The sequence below is a fragment of the Diorhabda carinulata genome, chromosome 11 (assembly GCF_026250575.1).
Source record: "Diorhabda carinulata isolate Delta chromosome 11, icDioCari1.1, whole genome shotgun sequence".
NCBI lineage: Eukaryota > Metazoa > Arthropoda > Insecta > Coleoptera > Chrysomelidae > Diorhabda > Diorhabda carinulata.
The window spans coordinates 7,385,177-7,411,427 of record NC_079470.1 but is presented as its reverse complement, the minus strand read 5'-3'; the positions used below and the strand labels follow the sequence as shown (position 1 = coordinate 7,411,427).

General features: G+C 31.9%; 1 protein-coding gene across 4 annotated transcripts in view; it reads left to right on the top strand.

Moving 5' to 3' along the window:
• The window catches only part of LOC130899455 (glutamate receptor ionotropic, NMDA 2B), a 216,533-nt gene that overhangs the window by 151,201 nt on the left and 39,081 nt on the right, over window positions 1–26,251 (top strand). For all 4 annotated transcript variants that reach the window (XM_057809403.1, XM_057809405.1, XM_057809402.1 and 1 more), the window contains 2 exons: window positions 13,751–14,073; window positions 16,282–16,511. In XM_057809403.1, coding sequence (XP_057665386.1) covers window positions 13,751–14,073; window positions 16,282–16,511 — 553 coding nt within the window. The remainder of the gene's footprint in view (window positions 1–13,750; window positions 14,074–16,281; window positions 16,512–26,251) is intronic.

Below are 26,251 nucleotides of genomic sequence, written 5' to 3'. Positions count from 1 at the left end.
CACGTTGTATTGCATCATGTCAAGCGGCCTTTAACGAAATTTATCTCTCAAAGTTGAAGTTCAGTTGATACACTTCGGTACTCAAGTTGTATCTAATTCAGCCGGGGTTCAAAAAATATGCTATGATTATCGGAAGTACCGCTTTCATCATATCCGTGGAGAGCCAATTCAATAGCTCAAAGAACTTTTGACAAAATATCTGTATATTTAACCAAAAGCAGAATGTAGTTGAACCATAATATCGGTTGATCTACATTTCGCACATTCCCTACAATTATAAAGATGATTTTTTAGAGTTTCAGTGTCTTTTTATCTTCAAGTTTAAGTGCCCTATATCACTGACACCTATTCCCGTCCAAACTTTATCTCCATCAAAAACTAAACAGCTATAATAATCTTGATTAAATTTTTTCGTATATCTTTTTTCTTCATTTCATTTCACTTCACAAACTAATACTAATATTCGGTTATAGCCCGTTTCGTATCGTTTTCAATTTTATTTTCAGCTCAAATCGTCCAAAAGAATTAGATAGTTCAAAAAATCTCGGAAAAAAAACCATTTACTCATAACCTAACCCACCGTGTATTACGCGTTGCAGCGTTACAGCGAACTTCTTTTATTAAATACAATTAACAAACTTTTTAACAGCATAGTATTGTCTTCGTTTGAAGTTTTTTTATTTAAATGAAACTGAATCTGATGTAAGTAAGTAGTTTTAATTTGATTCGTGCAATTATTTGAAAACAATTCAAAGCTTTTAACAAGTACTTATTCAAAAAATCACAATTGATAATGCTGTAAATCTCTAACAGTTTCATTCCTTTGGGAACAAAAATGATTGCTCTGAAAGATATAAAAGAAAAAAATAGTCCAAATCCAATAGACCTCTTCAGAATGAAATCTCATTACCGAAATATCTCAATTCATTGCGAAAGAGTAGGCTTCAGGAAAAAAGCCCTTATTACCACATAAAAGTGTACATTAGTCAGCAATACTCAATAAAGCCCCCAAACAATGTTATTTAGAAACCCCAATGACCGTCCTTATGGCCATTACCAGGAAAAAAGTTCGTTTTCAGTTACTTTTTGGAACCTACAAAGGTCCAGGCGAGTTTTTACAAATACTGTATACAAGAATGAAGTGATAATGTCTTTTAATTATAATTTCATATTTCTGTTAAAAGTAAACATAAGAGTAGAATATTTACAATCCTTTTTTCATACAAAAGCGAGCTGAGGCTAATAGTATATATTTATTTTATTATGAGACTCAAATAAAAAATTTAGTTTGAAAAACCGACTTACAACATTTGAAGAAAACTCTCGAAAATTTACTCTCTAATCAATGCGCATATAAATCATATGTTACCATTGAAATTGGCTGGTTACATACAAATAACCATTTCAAAACCTCAGCCCTTGATGCCAAATTCTATCTCAGACCCTGCCAAGTTTCATGCCAGTCGAATAAATTCACATCGATAATACTAATAAAGTCAAGGTATTAGGTGAAAAATATTTGGATTAGTTGATGGAAATATCTTTTATAAAAAATATTCTATTACGATTTATTATCAGTCGTTCTTTATTTATGCTACGAGATATACGAGAGAGCTATAAGAGAGTGACTCTGTAATTTATCCAATGTTCAACTATTCAGATGATAATTGTTATTATCATTACGAGGTTTGATCAAGAAATGTGATGAATAAATTTGTTGTAGCTGTCGTAAAATATAGATCTTCAGCCAGTTACGGCTCATAGTAGAAAATTTTTGGTGATCTGCAATGTTTCAAAAAAAACTCGCACGTCTTCTCAAAACAATTAATTAGTGAAAATGATTCAGATGAGTCATGGTAATGGCTCAACGAGACCTGAAAATGCACCAACATCTCTTCATGACAATGCGCCTTGTCATAAAACGTTTCTGGGTTTCTTGTCCCCAAAACTGTTCCACTCTAGTACTATCAACTTTATTAACCAGACAGTACCATGCGACTTTCAGCTCTTAACGAAAGAGAAAAAACGTACTTGATGTACCATTCCGGACATGATATTCTGAAAAATTTAGGCTTAAAGAAGATGTTGGAAAGTAACTTTGAAAAGCGTCACATGTATGATAATAGATTGTATATGTGATGTTACTGAATATAATAGATAAATACCCTCAACAAAAAAGAATATACCGGTTGCTGAGCGTATTTTATTTGATTAAATGTGGAATAAACCTTGAAAAAGCTGTCTGGTAGTTAACGCACCTTGTATTTAAACGAGTCTTTTGACCTTAATAAATGTAGAAATATCCAAAAGCGAAAAAACAATTTCACACTTGTTTTTCTAAGGGCTATGTGATCAACGACCCCTTGACCGCCCTCAATGTAACTGTGAACTATGAGGTAGCAAGAGAAAAGTGTGAGCATGTAGTTGCATCATTAATCTATTGTTCTCCTCAAGTTTTATATTTATGTCCTCAATACGATATACAAGTGTCGTACAAGTGAATATAGTTCATACTACACGGGATGTTGAACACTGTTTTGCTTCCGAGCGAAAGCGAGAGCTGGTAATAAAGTAAATATACTTGCATCCTGTGAAGTATATAAAATTTTTTCCCTCCCGTAGAATTTATACTTCGATTTTTATTATACTTTTCGCATAAAATAATGAATACCATCATAGGAATTATTATTTTATCAACCACGTCAAGTTGAAAGATCAAAAATTGATAGAAATTGAAATTATCGATTTATATACCATCCAAATAGATATAGAAGTAACAGCCAATATTGTTTGTTTGTCACATACATACATACACAGCTACATATGAAAAATGTCAATTAAAAATTATAGAGACCAAAATCTTATGACAATATGACGCAACAAAAATATTTTTTCTAAATTGTACTCAAAATTTTTGCCCACAGTTTCATTTCAACAATTTTTTAAATATACAGAATGATTAGCTGGTTTTAACTTTTTATTTGATTCTTTGCTTTCACAAAATACACAAATCTTAACAGAAGCTGAATAATCCTGTGGGAGTGAGAAATATCTCATGTTTCGAGATAATACCCGATTTAATAGAGATAAATATAGTTTATTCAAAGTTTCAAGTTGTTCTTTATAAATAAATGCAGTTCACGGATATTTGATGTAAAAGAATATGAATAAAGCAAAGTTTGAAATCTGTTCATTCAAATGAATCCAAACAATTTTCATTATTTTCAATCCCTGTGGAAGTTACGGATTAACAACTATTGGCCATGAACCGCCTCTGACCTTCAGATAATAGTGTAGAATTATTTATTCCGTCAAGCACTCTACATGGACATAGGTAAACATCCATTAAAAAACCATGATGTTCGAGTGTATAATTTAGAAAATATACTTAATATGAGGTCTATTTTCGCAACTGTAGAGGCCTATAACTCAGAAACGAGAGGTCGTATCAGAAACTTTCTTATGTCATAGCATTGTTTTCATGACATCTACCCACTCTCGAATTTTTTGCATCAAGTACCGGGCTATCCTGTATATGTAATTTTATCTTTTTCATTTTATAAGAATCTCGGTACAAAACAAAATATATCTTGAAAACAATAATGTCGCCATGATTTTTGCAATAGTTGTAGTAATAATAATAATATTATTGTGATTATGATTTGATTACTAAATATAAGAATTTATGGGAAATCATAATTTCATTGTATTCTCACTTAGAATACCCTACTTTTTTGTAATTTGATTAGCATCGATATCGATCAGGATCAAAACAAGGGTGGAAAGGTGTAAGTTGAGAATTGTTAAATTTGGTATTATTTCAAAGAACAAACAACTTTTCGATAACAAAACCAAACACACGAATTTTTATTAAATTACGATAACGTATCGTTTACAACTGAACCTACATTTTCGATTTATGGTAAGTCTCCGCAAAGTAAACACCTGAGAATTCTTATACCGACTCAATATTCTCATATAATTATCGGTTGAAAGGAAATTCAGGGGACTATATGGTAGGCTGGGAAATTTCGAAAGTTCTACAAAAGCAAATTATTTCTTAAAGTTCTATGACTACCTTTCAGCATTGAAATTTGAAACACTTAAGGTTCAAAAGAAAATATAATTCAACTTTGTAGTAGAATTATAGCTAAATAGGTGAACCGAGTAGTAAAGCGGGGGGATTGAAACTAAGTTGGTTGAAGTAAAAATCTCAGGTTACGACATTGAACTGTCTTGAAATTCTATATTCTAGAAAATGCGTTTTTCCGATGTAGTCGTACAATAATAGAAATCGATATTTTCAATGGTTAGGTAAAACTTGTTGTTTTTACAGAAAAAATCAAATACATAACCATTATATGTCTCAACTTTCACATCTGTTTGCTGACAAAAAAGTCTGTCAACTTGTTATTTTCAATTCCATGTTGAAAAAAGGAATTTTATCGGTAGCGTCTCTTTTTTCACCTTTCTTATACCTTATATTTTTAAGCGTAAGTCTCTATAATTTCAGAATATTGTCGTGAAGATGTTTTTACCTCTTGTAAAAAATATTTATGATAAATTGTATGAACAATAGAATGAAAATTACTTGATTGCCCTACATTCAGTTCTCTTTCACAATTTTACACCCACCTCATTTAGAATTTTTCACTGTATAACAATTCGTAATAAAACGCATTAGCTTGGTTAAAAATTAAAAGTGCTTCTTATTCGCTATAACTTTCATATTGCACGATGATTTTTTCATTTTTTTATTTTAAATGTAAAGAATCTCGTTTAAAAAATCAAAAGAACTATAAACAATGTTCAAAATTTCCAATATAATCACACAAAATCAGAATGTAACCAGAACCAATGAATTTATAGAGCAAAATAACCATGGAGTGTAGGGAGAACACTCCAGGGTATCAAAATTGCTTGAGCTGGTGCTTTAGAAGCAAGTGAAAAGACTTTAAAAACATCGCCAGAAATTATTAGAGTGGTAAATTAAATTCCTATTCGATTATTTATTTTAACAAACTATTTATACTCAAATCAATTCAAAAATTGAACATAAAATTAATAATATATGGCTGGTAATAAACAATAACGTGTACACTAACATGTTTTTTAATTTAGGTAATATATTATTTGAATTCAGACAAGATTTTTTAATAGAAATGCACTGTCAATACCACTAACGTTGCTCAACATCTCAGGGGTTACTGAGCTAATCACAAGCGTGATTCGTGTTTCTAAGTTAGCTATTGAGGGTTTTTGTATGTATACAATACTTTTGAAATATCCCTACAGAAAGAAGTCCAATTGCGTCAGATCCTGAGATCGTGTTGGTCATTTTATCGATCCGCGCTACTCTATCTACCAATTTGAAAACATTGGTTCAGGTACTGCTGGACATTGATTTGGTAAGGAGGCGGTATTGCATCTTGCTGAAACCATATTATATTCGTAGAACTTTTGGGTTTCCTGGATCAGAATATAAGTTTGTCAAAGTTGGCACGACATTATTATGGGACAGTTCTAAATATTCATCTCCATTCAAGTTACTATCAAATGAAAAAGGGACCTACGATATGATTTCTAGCAATTCTTTTCCAAACATTAACTTATTGGATGTGTTCTATTCTCATACAGTAAGGTTTCTCATTGGACCAATAGAGATAATTTCGAAGATTAACATAACCGTAATATCTTCTAATTGGGTCACATTGGTATCTAACATTGCCATAATTTCTTCACAAAACACTTTTTCCCATCGAAATCGTTTTCCATTAGTTCTTGAGCTGGTCACGTTTTATAGGGATATATCTTATTTTACTTAAATATTCGAAAAATTGATTTGTGGTTAATACTGAACTTTTCGACCAGAATTGTGTGTGGGTTTTTATGAAAATCAAGTATAATGTCTAATTTCGTATCATCACTTACTGCATTAGTAGTAACTTTTTTTAACTGTCGATAAAAAAAACAGCAACTTACATTTGTGGGTTAAATGCATAACCAATCATTTGTAAAATGGTTATTTTGTGCATTTCTGTTAAATGAATCATTTTTCTAATATTATTACGCACAACTGATACTGATCAATACTGTCATACAGGCTGATAACAAATTACTAACACTATGAGTTTTGAACGGAAATAAACAAAACATTTTTTGCATTTTTCAAAATTCATATGAAATTCATTATTTGCTAAAAATATAATTGCTGAAAAATAACAATTGTTGAAATACAAGAAAAAAATAGAAATAGAATTCCTGATTTTAAGAACTTAATCTGAAACCCCCACTGGTTGACGTTGATCTTAATAAATGTTTTCTTTTTCCTTGGAAAAATAGGAAAAGTAGCAGTTCATGTAACTGTATGATAGAGTTAATATTAAAGTAAGAGAGAGCGGCATGTGCGTTGAATTGTACACTTGGATGAGAGAAAAAAAGCATCGCGTTACCAATCTCCATTTCTCTCTATTCGCTTCTGTTTTTTTTGCCGTTTCCACCACTAGAAGCTTTGACATCATGACGATGCAATCAGAATAGAGTAGAGAAATAGAGAATAGTATACCTATAGCAGCAGTTCGGGCACATATCACCCATATTTAGATGGATTACGACAATGTTATTTATTCTAACCAAATTGACTGAGGGTCTGAACATGATCCACTAATATGTCCTTAATAAAATACTGGCAAATGAATTTTTTAATGGAGCATGATTCAAATTATTGGAGATAGTTCATACTGCTACTTTACAACTAATAGACTTTAAAATTTATGTTTTTGTTTATAATATTTCTCAAAATAGCGCATGTTCAAAATACTGTATCACAAAAGATGAAATTTGGAAAACTATTATGAAAAAAATAATAAATTTGGAAATCTATTAGTTGTAATTTTCTCAGGGAACAAATATTGTAAGTTCTTGTAAGAGCACTATTCTCCTTACTTAAGTGAAATGTAAATAAATCGGGTTTGGGAAGTAATGATAATCATTTAATTATAATAATCTATACAAAGCGTGTTATTATTTATTAATAAGATAAAAATAAAATTGTAGAAAATATATATTTTCAAATAAAATATTACATACAAAAATTATCAATTAAAATATAACATATTAAGTAATTGAACCTAATTCTGATCAATTTTATCACTTGACTTTCATAACAAATCCCTTGCAATTCATTTAGTATTGGCAGCCATCTATTAAAACGTTCGTAATCCTTATTAGGATTTGGAAACAAATTGATGTTGAAAAATTATCCAACACTATACATAATCAAAAAGATATACGAGTAAAAACACGAACACAACACAACGATAATAAATCATTAAGACAAACTGTTCAATGTGTACCAACATCAAATTATCCAGTTTTGTGTCAAATTCGCCACTTGATATATAGATTCATCTAGGGCTCTGAACTTACATTACAAAAATGATTCAATCTTGGACCATCTATGTGAAACGTCTATAAAATAGATGGTTTGTGGTTCACTTGAATAAGCTTCCACAGCTTGGTCTCACTATCTTCGTAATATTTTTATGAACAAGCTGGCGAAATGGGTTCTTAGGCCAGCGCCCTGTTCCGCTACAATTGAATTTTAAATTTCGGCGAATTCGCGCGGCGTCTTCAACATTTCTCATAAATGGCGGAAGGGCCTTTGATGTATCCTTTTAGAACTTTTTATTATAGCGAGCGGGTTACTTACAGTATTTCTTCTAAATAATTTATAGGAAAGTCTATTTATTTATTTCCAGGAAAGTCTAATTGTTTATTTCTTTTTGTTCTAAAACTTTGTAGAATTCTATTATTTATGCACAGTAAGTAAATTATAGGCGTAGTGAAAACAACGAATTAGTGAAAGTGATCACAGTAATTGTTTAAGTGATATTTATAAGTAAATTATTATAAGTTAAGTGTATTGTATAGTGTGTAAATAAATTAAGATCGTAAAAGACAGTGTTGATTAAATCACCTCACGAACAGAAAGAGTATGAATAAATACGAAAAACATTACAATATTAACTCTATGATCTGTGTAGTCTAAAATTTTAATGCAACTATGAACTATGAACTAATCGATAATCGCTTTTTGGAAATCTTCATAATATGTTTGATATAGTTTGAATGCGCTAGGGGTCGATTATTCTATGGGTAATTTATTTAATAGAAAAAATACATATTAACAAAGCTATGAAAGATTTGGCACAATTTTCAATTCATAACTCCACTTACATTTAAGACTATTATGTGTACATAAAAATAAATTGTTTTTTGGAGTCAAATTTAATCTTGTTACAGCTTTTAGTAATTTGAATTATTATTTCATATATAAATATATTTACGGGGTAAACACAATTAATTTTTGTTATCGCTCAATTTTTTCACACATTCTTAATCTTGTATCTTCGTGACCATTATTAAATGCTTACTGTCACGCCGATTGCTCTTACGAACAGAAAGTTGCGAAGTAGTGTTAATGTTTCAAATGGAAAAGTTCGGGATATAACTCAGAATTAAGAATTTCTAGAAAACATTCTCCGCTTAGTTTATATTACACTCATAAATATTCGGTTTATTTCTCTACATACATATAACAAGATGGTAGTTTTTTGAACTCAATACTGAGACGTTTCTTCTGATTGAAATGTTTTCCAATTATCTTGTTAAAATATCTTGAACTTTACGATTTTAAACTACAGATTCAATTATTTTAATGTAATAGCTACAATCTACAAATTAGGTTATTCACTTGGCAATAAAATTTCCCATAGAACAAAATCACAGTGCCAAAACCTAATTTGAAAAGTAGTTAAACCAAATCTCTTCAAAGGGACAGCTTTAGACGTTCAGCAGAAGCGAAAATTTCAACGGTGACTTAAAAAAGGGGCGAGGAAATGAGAAAAGTATAATAATTGTTCGGTAAATTAATTGTGAAGTCGAGTATTTCAAAGTTGGGTGTTTGCCAATCTTAATTTTAACATTTTGAAAGAGTTTTTCAAAGTCATTATGAAGCATATAATATTGCACTAGAAAAAAAATTTGGATGAGTAAAATGAAAAATGGCTGAGTCATTTTTTCACTCTCTATTATATATCATTTTGATAGATTGTCTTTTATCATATAATTGTTCATGTAATTTGAAAAATTATAGGATAATAATTTCATACAAAAAAATTTAATATAAAGAGCTGAGGCCAGGATTCGACGCAATCTAAAGAAGCAACATGTGGAAGATATTAAACAAATTATAAATACCAAAAAATGATAACACTTATCAGAAGAAGATTATATAAAAGGGAAAGTACAACTGAATGCACAAAAATCAGAAGGCTGAAAAAGGATATAAAAGGATATAACAAGGAAACAGTCCAAACCCAGTATTGTTCATACTAATAATGGATAAAGGAGACACCTACAAACGCAGATGATTCGAATAAACTAACTACGAGGTCTGGCTATTAAACGAGTTTAATTGTCTATGCACGTCCCAAAATACGTTACCGTCATTATAGTATTTGAAACGAACGTGTATTTTTCTCGTGCCGAAAAACAGGAGCGACGTATCAATCTCAAATTTTTCGTTAAATTGAACAATACTCCGAATGGGTGCTATAAATTGTTGCAAGAGGTCTATGGAGACAATTCTATATCTCGTGCGCGTGTTTTTGAGTGGTGTAAGCGCTTTAGTGAGGGCCGAGAGAGCCTTAAAGATGACCGGGGCCCAGGTCGCCCTGTAACTCTTTTAACTCCGGAAATAGTGACCAAAATCAACCAAATTATACGTGCACATCGTCAAATGAGTATCCGAATGATTGCCGAGGCTGTAAACGTCGATAAAGAATCGGTTGGAAAAATTTTACACGAGGAATTACACATGACAAAAGTCTGTACGAAGCTGGTGCCAAAAAATCTGACCCCTGACCAAAAGCTCTTGCGTCAATGAGTCTGCTCAGATTTTCTTGAAAGGTGAGAAGGGTTAGAAAAAGATCTGCTTTGAAAGGGACACGATTTGAGTCGATGGAAGCGGTAAAGCAAAAGACAGCAGAGTTCCTAAGGGCACTCACCGAAGAAGACTTCCGGCACTGCTTCGATCAATGGAAATAACGTATGGAAATGTGTGTGGCGAGGAGAGGGGAGTATATTGAATGGGAGCATTTGAATGTAGAATCATTTTTATAATAAAACTCTTTTTCGTAACCAGTCTCGTTATGTAATAGCCAGACCTCATATATACAGACGACATCGTAATTATGGCATAAAATCACAGAAAGATGGAGGCACTAACAAAAATTGGAATAGAAAAGATAGAAAAACTAACATAGGGTGAAGACTATGTGGAAGAGGAGTTAATAAACGAACGGCACAGCGTTGGTTTAACATTTTAATACTTGATATTTGCCGTTTGAAGATCGTTTATGCTCAGGTCGTCAGCCAAGGTGAGATATTGAGGTTACAAGGCAAGCAGTAGAAAACCAACCTAGCCCCAGCACTCGGACTCCCACTCATTTAAAATCTTCAAATATATATATATATATATATATATATATATAAAAGTTAGGGAATAGTGCTACACGAATTAACCGAGATTCAAGCAAAACGTCGCGTGTTGGAATATGTAAACAGCTCCTTTTCCTGTCGAAAGATGATCATTTTATTAACTGCATTGTGAATTGCAATGAAAAATGGAAAATGGGTCGCTGAACTGAAGCTTCCGTGAGAATCCAAGCAAAAATAATGGTTTTATTAGGGTCTCTAAGAGGACTTCCAAATATTAATACATTAATACAGTTCAAAAAGTTAATTTAAATCACAAAGTGATGACCTACAGTGAAGTTGAAATTGATATATTAGTTAAAAATAGTTTCCTTCCTGAATTGTCGGAATTGGAAATTAATTCAAATAGGCAGTTGAGACAGTTAATTATTTGTATTGGAATTTCTCTTATACTTTCTAATACTGCGATTAGCGTTGAATTATAATTTTGAAAATCGTTTTAAAGAAAATGTATTTCGATATCCTCAATTCCAGCAGTATTTCAATAATTAGCTCGAGTATTACAGTATTATATATTATTATATATTATTTGCGTTAAGAGAAAAGAATACATTGTCAAAATGAATTTATAAGAAAATATTAAAGATTCTAAAAAGGCTTACTGTAAGTGTTCAAGTTGATGCCCATCTTCGTCAATGCATTTACGGCAACGTTTCTCAAGAGGCAGGTCCAGAGAAGCATGTCAAGCTGTCCGCGAAGAGTTTAAAATTTTTCTTAATTGAAATTCGAAGGTAGGGAAAGGTGCGTGGTCCTCTTGGAAAAACGCAACCCTTGACACGACAATACAAGAAAGGTGCTTCCCGATAGCCGCACATCAGATTGGTTCCGCTGCTCAACTAACGCCAGCGATACTGTTTCCATATTTTCGTTAGTTATTACAGATACCGGTCGTTCAGAATGCAGCGCGTCGTCAACAGAGCCTGCTTTTAAGAATTTCTGGTACGTTTTCCACACTCTTGAACGATTTAATAGCGGCGAGTTCGGAAATTGTTAATTCGGTAAACATAGTCTATTCGACATCGTTTTAATCTTTTTCGGCAACGTTGCTAGACTTATAAGCATTGCTGGAATTTTGACGATTTTTCCATAACGTTGCCTGACTTATGCCGACCTCAGTATTTCAGTTAATTATATTCAAAAGTGAGATCTATTACACTGTATAACTGTGTGAACATTCAAATCTAAATTCCTTAACATAACAAAAATATAGAGATGTTTTTATCGCAATTATGAGACACTGTATACTAAATTGGAGACACTGTATACTAACTACTAATCAAATTGAAAACAAGAATTATCAGTTAGAATTATATGTTCTCTGTATTTGTACATGATCGCATATATTAAATAGTTCCCATTAATTAACTAACTAATTAGTTATCAAATCTGGATAATAAGCTGGGCAGCTATAAAGAATTCTCGTTTTACATTATAGGGACAGTGAAAAACCGCTTGCAATGTACAATCTGAGCTTTATAATTAGTATCAACTTTGAGCAAACCATGATAGCAGAAACATGAGTCTGGATCTTTAGTTACGTTTAAGTCTGATTATTGTTACAGCTCACTGATTTAACGGAAATGGAAATCGGTTTAATAAGGTTGTAACGAATCAAATAAAATTGACATAATTCTGAATACTGACAATATGTTAATTACTAAATGATCGAAAATATTCAACTTGTTGTCTGTGACACGACAAAGTAACCAACTCACTTTTAAATAATTGCCATTAAATGAAATAATATTGTGGGAACTGACCAAAGGCACTTACATCTTTGTTGCTACCTATAATTGAAGGAAATTAATAGTCGCAATGGAATAACTGATAAAACTGATACTGAAAAGACAAACTATTGTTACTAGACATTGTAAATTCATTTAAAACTTGGTAGCCAAACTACTAAGTTTCCTTCCAACCTTTCCCTCAGATAATTATTATTGTTTTGTATCGCTTTTGTTTGACCTTAAAAATTATCGTTTTTTTCTTTCCGATTTCCATCGATCAAAAAGCATTAATGTTTCACTCCACTGCCGATTTCGAAAAAAAAAAATATTCATTGTATAAAAATTTACGACTGACACAAGCTTTTTTTATGTCTTCTTCTGTGTTTTTGACTATGTGGTAACATTTAGCTCGTCATCATCTTTGAAGTGTTCACCACCAAGAAGAGATTTTAGCTGTAAGAAGAGATAAAAGTCACTAGCAGTGAAGTGCGGAGTAAGGAGCATGATCCAGCAAGTCCTAGCCAGATTGCCGTAGGAGTATAAGCTTGTATTGTATTGTTTGGCCTCCTACAAAATGCCTTTTCTGTCTAGTGACGTTTTTGAGATGTCGTAAGATACTAAAATTACATCCCTCATAACTATTCGAGAAATAAAATCATCACAGTCTTCATTGTATCGTATCAAAAACTGAGATGCACTGCCCATTCCTTGTTTTCGTATTATCCAGTAACGTGATCTTTGAAAATTTCAGTTTTTCATAAATTAGCGATCGTAATATTTGCGGATTTGTCATAGCAAGAGCTCTATTATTTCTAAACTCACGATTTTGCTTAAGCTTCCCTTCAATTGCGTGAACCAGTTCATACTAGTAACTAAAGACGGCTGTCCGCATCGTTCTTAATCGTGCACATGATCACGTCGTTCATTTAACTGTCTGATTCATCTTCTAATCATTGAATCACTATAGCATTTCACTTGTAATGCAGAAACGTGGCAAATCTTAATGAAAGTTTTGATTTGGTTTATCCAGATTTTCATCAAGTACTGAGAAACATATTGCTGCGATGGCTAAGCCTTTTTCGAACTCGTGATCATTTGCTATTGAATTGGATTGCCATAAAAAATTCAAAGGAAACTAGCAAGACTAACTAACAGAACTAATAAAGGCAGCAAAATCAAATACAAAATATCATTTTAATTTTTAGGGAACAATTGGTTTCCAGTGTAGATTCAGATCAAATAGCTATGGCATGTTTTGTGTTAATTTTTTTTTTTTTCAATAAATATTTACTGTCGGACTAATTGTGTCTTTTTGGTGCTGGATCCGAAAGCTGGAGGTGTATGGATGATGTACGTTTCTGTATAAATATAAAATTATAAGAATTCAATCTTATAATAATACGTGGTACCTACACAAATTCATGGATTTCACTAATTCAATTCTGTGATTTAATAATTTCCAGGTGTTCACTTCGATACTTCCAGCGCTTCTTTGGTAAATGAAATAATGACTGCCGTTAAGGTATATGCCTACGGGGTAGAGGATTTCACTTCAGACTCTGAAAACGACGGAAGATCTTTAAACACGCAACTCTCTTGTGACGGCGCTGGAGCTGCCAGGTGGGATACAGGCGACCGCTTCTTCAGGTATTTAAAAAACGTCAGTGTTGAAGGTGAACAAGGAAAACCAAATTTGGAGTTCACGCAAGATGGTGTTTTGAGATCTGCCGAGTTGAAAATAATGAATTTACGTCCAGGAATTAGCAAGCAGTTAGTTTGGGAAGAAGTAAGTTGATCTTATACTTTGAGTATCATTAATATAGAAGCACAAGTAGATTTTCTCATCATTTATTCCAAGCTCTTTAGACTTTAAATTGACAAAATGTATATTTAATAACAAGACGGGACCTAGTTTCTTTAACAATATTGGATATACTTCAAGAAATATGTAAATAATGCACTTTAATAATGAAAGTAAAAAGTCGCAAATAAATAAAAATGAAGTCGAATAAACAATAATTTTGAATAAAAAATAAATTTGCGATCAATATAGAGAAAGATTGTGTTATTTCATTTTAAGTTTGAGAAATGCTAGACCTGATTTGCAGAAACATTTTATCACTGTCACGTTGTCATTTAAGTTTATAAAACCGAAATTTGAACTCAATGACCCTCACTAGGATAGATTGAGCTTGATACAAAGTAATTTCTAAACAGTACTAGATAAAGATTGGCCCTCGAATGTATTTATTTATACTAATTGATGGAGTGACGTGAGTTTTTTGTAAAGTCTCAACAGATTTAAAAAATAAACTGTGAATGTAGTAAGTATGGTTTCATTCTTGAATAAATAATATACTTAATAAGCTTACCGTTCATGATATTATTACAATTTTCCATTAACGTCATTGAAACTATAAAACGTTTTTTGATTAGGTCACTTTTATTGTAACGGCCGGTGATATATCGTGCTTATTGGCTTTAAGTAACAAAGGCCAATATCTAAATTGGTCATTTCCATCCACTGTAATTGTGAAACCACAAGGCCTATGTCAATTTTGGCATTGATAAAGAGTAGCATTCATCTTAGAGGGGAGTTAGAAATTGGTTTAATCTAGATATTTTGTAGCAACATTCGACAGTGATACTTTTAGAACCAGGCGACAAACCAAGCTAGTTTATCAATCAATGAAAAATATTTCAAATCTTGTAGACGTTGATTGGTTGGCAACTAAGTACTTTCGCTTTTTACTGAGAGAAAGCCTTGCTTTTTTTTTGAACTAACCAAATAAGTGGTGCGTGATTTTTATCAAAGCTATTAGTTGTGGATTAATTTCAAATGGAGTGCAGAAACGAACTTTTTCGGCATATTTTACTTTTTTATCACCGTGACGGAGAAAAAGCTGCTGCGGCTCACAAATGAATATGTTAAGTTTTCCGTTCAGGAGATTTTTTCCTCAAAGTTGAGCATATTTCTGATCCGCCTACTGAAGTTGATGATGACCAAATCAAAGTCATAATTTAAGATAATCGTCATATAACTGTTCGAGAGGTTGCGCAGAGGCTTCATGTATCGCACACAAAAATTGAAAAAGACTTAAAATGTTTTGGGCTAGTTTGGAGGCTTGACATTTGGATACCTCACGAATTGAAAGAAATTCATTTAACACAAAGAATCAGCAATTGAGATATGCACCTTAAACGAAATGAAACCGACCCTTTTTTGAAAAGAATCATCACTGGTTCAACGCATGGGTATTTTACAGTAACATAGTTACAAAACGATCATTGAGCAAACACGATGTACCAGCAAAAACCACATTGAAAGCTGAAAAATAACAAAAAAACTCAAATTGTCAGTTTGGTGAGATTACAAAAGTGTTGTGTTATTTGAGTTGTTTTCAAGCAACCAAAGGATAAATTCTGATGTTTACTGTCAACAATTAGTGAAACTGGATGGAGCAATCGAAGAAAAATTCAGAATTCAAAGTCTCCCTTAGCTTTGGCAACTCGTGGAAAACTATTGGAGCTTGGCTTCGAGGTGATGGCACATCCCCCATATAGCCCCGATCTGGTACCATCTAATACCATTTATTTCGAAGCTTGAGGGAATTCTTTAAATGGTCAAACTTTCACAAATGACGATTACCTTTAATCACACCTGATTCAGTTTTGCTAATAAGAACCAGAAATTTTATGAGCGCGGAATCATGGAGCTGAAAGGAATATGAAAGAATTTATCGAAAACTATTCTCTGTTAAAAAAAAGTGTTTTATTTTAAATTACAAAACCGAAATTACTTTTTCGCCAACCCTAATAATAATATATAATACAGTGTAATGTAAATACGATTCAAATAAATTTTTTATTGCTCATATTCTTATCATCAATAAGTAAGAACTCAATTCAAAACTTCCATTAGAGTCGGCAAAAATTAGAAATAAGTCTCTCGTTTCTACTAGTTAACCCAAAACTTTCGGATTTACATTTGCAGATTGGTGTATGGAAATCGTGGCAGAAACAAGGGCTCGATATAAAGGACATCGTTTGGCCTGGAAACAGCCATACACCACCCCAGGGAGTACCCGAGAAGTTCCATTTGAAAATAACTTTTTTAGAGGAACCGCCATATATTAACTTGGCCCCGCCGGACCCCATCACCGGTAAATGTTTGATGGACAGAGGTGTTCATTGTAGAGTAGCCACAGACTCGGATATTTCAGAGTGAGTTTTCGATTTATGTTAATTTAAGTTCACTGTAATCCTCATTTTTTGTATTGAATTGTATTGAATTCTAAATAATTGCATTATATATTCTAATATAGAAAATTATTAAATTGTTGAGCACATTTCCTGAGGAATTCTATTTAATGTTAATGTCGAAAAGTATATACCATGGACAGTTAAAATAAAAATGTACCAAACATGATAAGGCCCACTGTTATTTCTGCGTGTGAAACAAACTTGGTCAATGAACAAACAGGAGCTGAAAAAACTAGGAATAGGAGAGAACTCTAACTGCTCGGAAAGATATCTTCTTCTTAGTGTGCCGTATCAAGTTCCCTTGACGTTAGCGATCAGCATGGCAAAACTCTCTATCTAAATAGATAGTCTAAATAACTTATCCCAGTCCATTCTCAAATATTATTCAACTAAGAGGTTTACTTAAGCTATTTTCCTGCATTTCATATTATCCATTAATTCACGAACCGCATTTGCTCTGTTGAGGATGGCTGTCCACGGTATCTTGAGCATGCGTCTATACAACCACATTTTAAAAGCCTTTGTTCGTTTAATGGTAGATATTTTCAATGTCCATACCATATAAGAGAACTGACCATATATAACATTTGATAATCCGTTTCCGGAGTTGAAATTTCAAATTATCATTAGAGAAGAGCGATCTCATTTTAAAAAATGTTATACGTGCTACCTCAATATTTTGTTTTAGAATAGTTCATGTCTAGACCCATCTTTCTTCCCATTCGGTCAATGGCGTTTAAAAGGCGATGCAGTCCATTTAAGTCGTCACACAGTACAACTGTATCGTCTGCGTATCTGATTATATTTATATGTTTTCCGTTAATTTTTACTCCATATGATCAGTTCTATCGATTTCCTGTTGATTCGAACGCCCGCTCTTTGGCGCCAATATAAAGAGCTATTAGAATTATATAAGCATCCCAGTATAACTTAAGATGAGAGATGGTTGAGACATTTAGGTAGAACGATAAAATATGGATGGGTGAAACGAGTACTAAAAGGTGAAGAATGTGGGAAAAAAGAAGGGGACGACCAAGGAAAAATTGTTGCAGGACATTTTGAGACAAACAACAGAAAAAAGTGGACAACAATTGGGAGAGATAGGCATGTAAGGCTGATATGTGTATGCTGGAAACAAATTATTGTGCTAGTCCAATCAAAATTGAAATATATCACAAAAAATATATGAAAATTGAAAATTAAATTTCTCATTCATTTCTAAATCGATAAATTAGAGGATAGGGATTCAATTTTTCAATGTAAACGTCAGAGAATTAGTATTAAGATGCGTATGACGATTCCTCATGAAAATTGTATCGCTGTGATTCACACTTTTAGAACACAAAATTCTGCAAATACTATAATAAGATTTTTCATCAAAAAGTTTGTGCTGATTGGTTTTTGTGCTAGAAATTCTTACCCTGAAGGATATTATAGACTTTCCGCCTCCTTTTCCTCATCTTCTTAAATAAACTTTACGGTTTTCCTAAAGAATATCCACAAGAAAAGTTCTCCAACGAACGTGTCATAAAATCCGCTAAGATGAAAAAAATCAAACACGACTTTTATAAGTTTTGAATTACCTAGACAGGACCAAAGCTCTGATATATTGTGTTGGTATTTTTTGTCGTCCTTCAAATGTGAATTCTTCTTAAAGAATTTTCGATATATTTGAAAGTTAGAGTATAATGCATTTATTGTACAGTCTGGCGTTTATTGAAATATTAGAATGGGAACTATTCTACATATTCTGTATAAATTCCATTTGATGTTGTAGTTTGAATTAAACAACTATTTCTTGAGAAAAATACTGTAATAAAAATAGACGATGAAAAATGATGAGATTGGAACCTTTTCAAAAACGTCGGAAGACATATCGAAATAAAGAGTGTTTTCGGTATACAGAAACATTTGTGTTTAGCACAGCGGTCAATTTTCTACCTGTTTTAGTTTATGCATAAACTATTTCAGCAAATTATTATTTGAAGTAGGCTTCTCCAACCAGAATATATAATAAGATCGCAAATATCATCTGTGAATAAATTAACTGAATTATATAACAAAGGAAGGAATCAGGATTGAATGGAAATAGAGTGTGAACTCTATATGATAACACTGGATGAGTTGTTTATTTAATGGCGTTATAGAGAATTTTCGTCGTAATGTAGATGAGAAAATTCATAATTAGAAAAAGAAAAACATTATTTCAGATTAGTGTTAGTAGCACATAAACAAAATTTATTTGAACTTTATCTCGTATAGTCCGTAATTGTCGTCTGAGGTACTTTATTACACTTATTCAATTCTATTCAAATCTTTCTATATTTGAGCAAATATAAGTAGGTTTTACAATAATTTAACTGCTTCCTGAGCTCCTTCAATGATTTGCGTAGGCTCCAGCTCATCCGTCTCATCTTCTTTATCTTCTTATTCTCTTCTTTTCTCACTAAATCCAGAATTTCTTTGAGCCGTTGTGAGCAGACAATCATCTACTTCGATGTAGGTTTGAAGATGATCCGCGAGCTGTTGAATTCACTCAGTTAATGAGAGGTCGTCGTCGCTTCAAACTCAGGTTCTGCTTCCCTTCATCAATCATCGAATTGGTGCAAATTCCAGCATGTCGAAAAAAGTTATGGCTGTCAATTCGTCCTAGATTTGACATAAATAATCTACTGCTCGCAGCGTATTAACAGAAGAATAATTTCCTTTTGTAGCGACCTTTGAAGCTCTGGTCCATTGACGGTAAAATATAAGTTGAATGTTTGATATAAATTAGTAGGCATGGAAGTTGTCAACCAGAAGTGAAATTTATCATCCAAGCTGATTTATTAGATTCATAGTTAGTAGCAATTTTTCAATGTTTTAAAACAGCACGGATTTTTCGATTTTCCTTGTAGCATCAGTTTTTTTGTGACTTACATATTAACAGCAACAAGCACCGTAATACGTTCATTAGAAAGTTTTCCTCCCACATACTTTTTCCTTTAAAATTTCAGTGTTTAATTTGGAGACAATCTATAGCAAATACCGGCTTCATCAGTATGGAAATATCACTCAAGGAGTTTTTGACCACACTGTATTAATCCAAACATGAGTAATTTTCGTATCAACATTTGTTTCTCCACTTATTTTACCATACTTAATATTATGGGTTTACGATCGGTCCCGAGATACGCATTTTCTTTTGGCAATGTCGGTGAAACCATGAAACCATGATGGTTAAGCTTCACCTGAATCTTCGTATTTAGGTTTCTTTAGTTATTTTATAAGATTCTCTAGTCGGAGAATTTTTTCCAAATCATCACTTCTCTCCCGTTTTTATTGTACGTATCCGTGAAACTTTTTCTTCTACATTTGTTTTACTAGACATTTTCTCAGTTTGAAAGTTTGTGAGCAACTCAGAATATGACAATGTATAGATAATACGTATTGTACATAGTAAGTTTTATGTTTGGAATACCTCAATTATCTGGGAAACGGCTAGTACGATAATCATAAATATTTGTATGCAAGGGTCTTTTGATACGGCCGGTATTATAATGATATTTACATTGTTGTCAGATCTTTCCGTTTTCTGGAAAAATATGAACTGTTATTTCAAATGGATCACCCTGTATATTTTTCGCTTTTCAAAATTTTTAAGAAATACTAATTATTTTTCATCTAATGTTTCCTATACCTAAATGCCATAATTTCGGAATTATGACTGCTATTAGAATATGGTAATAGGCGTAGAAGTCAACAACGTAAGTCAGTAAATTAGTAAAAGTTCTAACGAAATTAGTTCAGTAAAAGATTTATCTAAATCAGGACGCAAAAAAACTGCATCAACTGAAAACAAATCTTTAGATGTTTGTGTCGTGTTAGAGGACGATCCATACTTAAGTACTAGACGAATATCCAAGGAACTTGACATTTCGCAAACATCCATAATAAAAATTTTACGTGATAATAAAAGATGGGAAAATGTTACAAACAAAACGATCCAAATTTTTTAAGAAATTTTTACGATAAGGTCACTTTTTGTATTAATGGAAACGTAAATCGGCATAATTATAAATACTGGTCACGTAACAATCCTCGTTAGATGTGTGAATCCCAATATTCTGAAAAACTAAATTTTTGGGTTCGAATAGTAGGCGACAAAATAATAGGTTCCTTTTTTATTAAGGCTAACTCAAATAGTCCTGAGTATTTGGATTTATTGGAAAATAGTATTATATCTGAGTTGGCTCGGATATTTCCAAATTCATATAAGTATTTTTATTCCAGATTTAAAGCAAACTTCATTATTAGAAATTTTCTATTATTAGAATTTTTTTATTTTAGAATTATTAGAAATTTTTTACTAACTTACTGACACTAGACCTTGTTACGAGATTTGTATTAACACATAAATTGTTAAAGAATATTTAAATTAAAGGAGTCTATTCAATCAGTCATTAAAATATACATACAATATTTATGGTAACTTTGGTGGAGATACTGTAAATATAGCTATAACATACATAAAACTCATGTCTACACTTGCAAATAATCCAAATTTGTGAGGAAGAGAATGAATTTCTTAGAAAGTTCGGTATCCAACATGCCCAACATTCGCGTTTATTAGAGGCCAGGATAATAGATCGATAAAAAAAATAAAGCAACGGAAGAACATATACTCGTACAACACAAACTGCGCAGTTTTTATTAATATTAGGAACTTGCAGAAACTCTTTATTACTTAATTCGAGTCGTTATTAAGTATAGATGTAATTCTATAGAGTTTATACTGCATGGAAGGCTAGCTAAACCGACCAAAGCCAAGTGATTTAGACGCTTTAAGGTTTGGTTAAATTGACTGACTACATGGAGTTTTCCCTATATTTGAGAATTATAAACCAACGGAAAAGGGAAAAGTTCGGAAATATAACACATAGGACTTGAGGGAACAGAAACTGAATCAGATTAAGATGATAACAACTTAAAAATATGCCTGTATTCACAATGTTCAAATTTTGGTAAGCGTCCTGAATTTTTCTCGAAGTAAAACCTTCCATAAAAATATATATATAATTCATTTTTATTAAACTATCACTTATGGTTAATCTTTTTTGTAAATACTGAACACAGAGGATGTTTTAGGTATTTTTACAGTTAAAAGTCATGAAAATTTGGAAATCAATCAATTGATGTCTTCCTTAGTAGATAAATTACCATATAAATTTGTAAATAAAGATTTATTACAAAAGGAGAGATTTCTATCAGGAGCTTCTGTTAACCGCACCCAACATTGTGGAAGCACAAATGTTTCTTCCGAAGTTAGATAATTCAAATTGATATTGGATTTAGCTTAGAGTTATCTTTTAGTGAATTGGTGCTATCACAGAATAATGACTCCAAAGTAACTCACTAGGATTAATCGAATGTTAGTTCTCGGCAGATGTGAAGTTAGATTATAAACCTCAATTAGTCCTGAGAAATATATTTTAAATACTCAATAAAATGACAAAAATCATTAATTGGATTCAAAATTTTAGAGGAAAGTGTATTTTCTCTAATAAAAAAATATAGATATGCATTATCGTGTAGAAACAGATTCCGAAAAAAAATGGGTTGACATTTCAGTAATAACTTGATTTTCCAAGTTGTTCAGTAAATATTTACAGCTAAACTTTTCGATCGATGTCAACTGTTACTTCACTTAAACTTTGCTATATACTCTAAGAAATATTAATCTCATTAGAATCATTCAAACTTTTCAGGTCATCAACATTTTTGGATGTAGTTGAGTGAGCTATTCAAATAGTGAAAACAAACAGCAAATTTATTAATCATCTATATATTAACATCAAAATATGTAATTGATATCTATAGCGGAGTACATATACGATTTCCATGAGAAATGCCATGAGATTGACCACACTGTGGGCAATCTGACATTATTATAGAACAGGGTAGAAGCCTTTAAAAATAATAAAAAGTGAAACAAAATAATAATAGAATGAAAACTAGTGAAGGGAAATTTAAAAAAAATAGGAGGAAAAATAATTTTCGTGAGATCTGAGGTCTGGAAGGGAAAGAAGGTGTTTTTAATGGTAAAAAACGGCAAAACTATAAGTCTTATGTAAAAATGTCTGTGAGCAAAGTTGTAGGTATTAAAATGATCTACAACTCTTGTATTCATACGTTTTCCTCTCAACGAAAATACAAAAAACTAAGTTTTTGGTTTTTTATTTTTATCTATACCAGAACATTTTTTTTTTCAAAATATGATGAAAACTCACCTTTTGTGTCTCAATCACACAGTAAAGTATTTGATTTGAAATATTCATTTTTTCACATAATTTTGATTTAATATCGATTGAGTACTCTAATTTTTAAACTCGCTTCGGAATATTTTCTTTAATAATTAAGTACAATTTTTAGACGTTCCAGTTTCTTATTATTACTTACGTTTATCAATGTATCGTGGAATCACACGTTTTTTCGTGTAATGAGATATTAAAATTTTAATGAATAACTAAAAAAGTTTTTGGACGCCCCTTTTTTTCGTTTGTGAGAAAAATTACCATCGTGATGGTAATATGGTTCTACACTATCAGAAAGTAGATATTACGTCGAACAAAAATCTCTTCGATTTTTTAGAAGAAACTGATATTGTGACGGAAGAATTTTCGTTTGAAAATCAGGGAGATTTTTCAAGTCAAAATAAGGTTAAAAACAAATAATTTGAAACAAATTAATTACACTGTATTTGGGACATAAAAAAGTACGTTTCCACCAAATATTGTAAGAAAAAAATTGTAAAAGATAAAAACTAAAAACTTGGTTTTTTGAATTTTCCACTTAAATTTTGAAGTTACTTTAATAACGAATGATTAACAAAAGTTGTAGATCTCCTTATTACCTAAAAGTTTGCTTTTTAAAATTTTCCATAAGACTTGTATATTTTCTGAAAATCGAGGTTAACCATTTTTTACCCTCAAAAACTCACCCTATTCCCCTTCCCAACATCAGATCTCCCGTAAATTATTTTTCTTTTCATTTATTTTATTCTCTATATCTTTTCTAATGCGTTTCATCCATTTTTTTCTATCGACTTCAAAAATTATCAACCCTGGTCTATTATGTCTGTATATGTTTTCATTCCACCCGCTCAGTTCTAGTTTTAACATTATTTTTAAAAGTATCATCAGCGAAGTTGAATTTCTGTCGTGTTAACAGCCTATAAAACGCTTATCAATACGTTTTCCGTTGGCAGAAGTCATTTTTGAAAGGAGTCAAAGAATTTGATCAATCTTGCTTTAATGGAGACTGAAGATTAGTTAAAGTACAACAAATGATAAAAAATACCTAGCAATTTGAGTCCATCAAATTTTGACAAACGATTTGGATATGCGAAAAATTTGTGTTAAAATCGTGCAAACAAAACTCACAATTTAATAGGGTGAGAAACGAAGCGACAAAGATGGAAGAGTACCAAAAAAATATGGGTAATCAAATATCAAGAGAGTCTTCTAGAAGCGATCGGGATAAAACACGACCATTTGCATCAATGAAATTTCGACCTCAAAACGAATCTTTAGATATAAGTTCTGATTTCGCAACTTAAATGCCTATAACTCAGAAATGAGGGGCTGTATGAGAAATTTTTTAATAGCACTTCATTATTTTCATGTTATCTACTCATGTCTATGTTGATATGTATAATTTTAGGTCTCATTTGGTTTTGTTGAATTAAATCTACATTCGCAATATGTCGGATCCCTTCTTAAACACGTCAATCATTAAAAATGTTTACACTTTTAAATGTTGATTTCGAACTTCACAAAAACAATCATAAACCCTATATTGCATCCATTAATACTGAATGCACCATAGTAGTTTTATACTTTCATATTTCATTTCAATAAAGTCTACTACTATCATATTTCACTTGCATCCAATATTTTTAGATTATCAGGAATCTCGTCAGTTATGAAATGGGGATTTTATTGAAGAAAAGAATGCTTCTGAGTCGAACCGGTGATTTCAATTTTCCGATTGATTCAGAATTCTTAAAGTGCTCGTACTTCGACTTTCAAACTCAATTAAACTCGATATATTCGTTCGAATGGAATTTCCATTGTAAAAAGGGGATATGAAATAAAAATGAAACATGACCCGCATATACTTTCTCCGATTTGTCGAAGAGCACTTCAGAATAATAAAGATAATTTGAGTCATGCTAAGCAGACGAGATTTACAAAAATATTTATGAAAATTATTCACGCTTTGCTTTTATAATAAGTTTATTATCAAATATTCTTGAACTCGGAAAATTCTAACGCATCCAGATAAAGCTGGCTGGCGAGTATATGTCTTATTTCTTAATCATTAACTTATGCCTCAACTGTAGTAGTTGATCCCCAACAGCCATTGCAGTTATATATCGTTTAATTAATTGATACCAACAATTATTGAGTTATTTTTTTTTCCTCTTGAAATTGAAAGAATAACATCATTTGCGATTTATCGGTAGAATTTTTGTTTTGATACAAGACCCCATATTGCTCACTATTAGACAGCCAAAAGAAAATTTGTAATCGACTAAATGATACAAACTATAGAAGGGTACAGAGTTCATATAGTTGAGGCTTCGTATTTAGCGCCAAGTTTTAAGTATGCCGAAACTATATGTTTTTAATGATGATGTTTTTACAGGTATACAAATCTTCAGTACACATATTTATATTTGTTTTAAAATCGCAATTCAAACTACATTTACATTCTCTCCAATAGACAAGCGGGCTAGCAGAATATACCAGGCAAGAGGTAGCAGACAGACTCAATATTTTGGACCACAACCCCACTGTCTCAGTGGAGAAAACACCATATCAGCTAAGAAGTCTGAGAAACTTCCACTTTAAAATGATAGACATGGAAGAGAACGACAACTGCTGATTCTGGGAGCAAGCCATAGAGACAGAAGGTTATCTACTCTGCAAATGTCCTACCCATATCAGCAAGAGGCTTAGGTACGGCAAAAGATGTGCTAAAATCTTGAGAAGTCGAACAAAAAAAACAGGAAAATAGCCTCTTCGAAGAGAAGACTAGTAGAGGCAGAACAATTAGATGCAGTATCATGCACAAAATATTTTCCAAAACGACTCCTCAAACAATCTACAATCTATCAAAAGAGAATATTTCCATAGTGAACTTTCTTTACTGCGAGCCATAAAAAATACCGTCAAGCTAGTTGAATTTGTGTAATATACGCTATAGTTTTAGGAGGAAATAATGTCAAGAAATTGAAATTTTGATCCTAGTAACTACCTACAACAAAAACACATTATAATATATCAAAAAGTTTTGTGAATACAAATCGGAAGTACCAAATTTGTGCTCCTACGGATTAGTTTGTCTAAATTTGTCTAAATAAATATTTGATGCAGCAAAAAGAGCCACTGTTGCTGATCTCTTGCTTGACAAAAAACAAATGAAAAAAATGTGCACTATCCTCAAAGAAGTTTCTGATGAATGTAAAGGTGAAGAGGATTGTACTGACCATCCAACCTGTATATCTATTTTAATATATTTTCCCTTGCAAGAATTGTTTTATAAAATACAACTTACCGTGAATGTATTTTGCATACATAATTTGAAGTATGACAGATCGTAATTCTATATCTATCACAAGGATCAATGCAATAAAGACATGAACGAAGTTCATAACT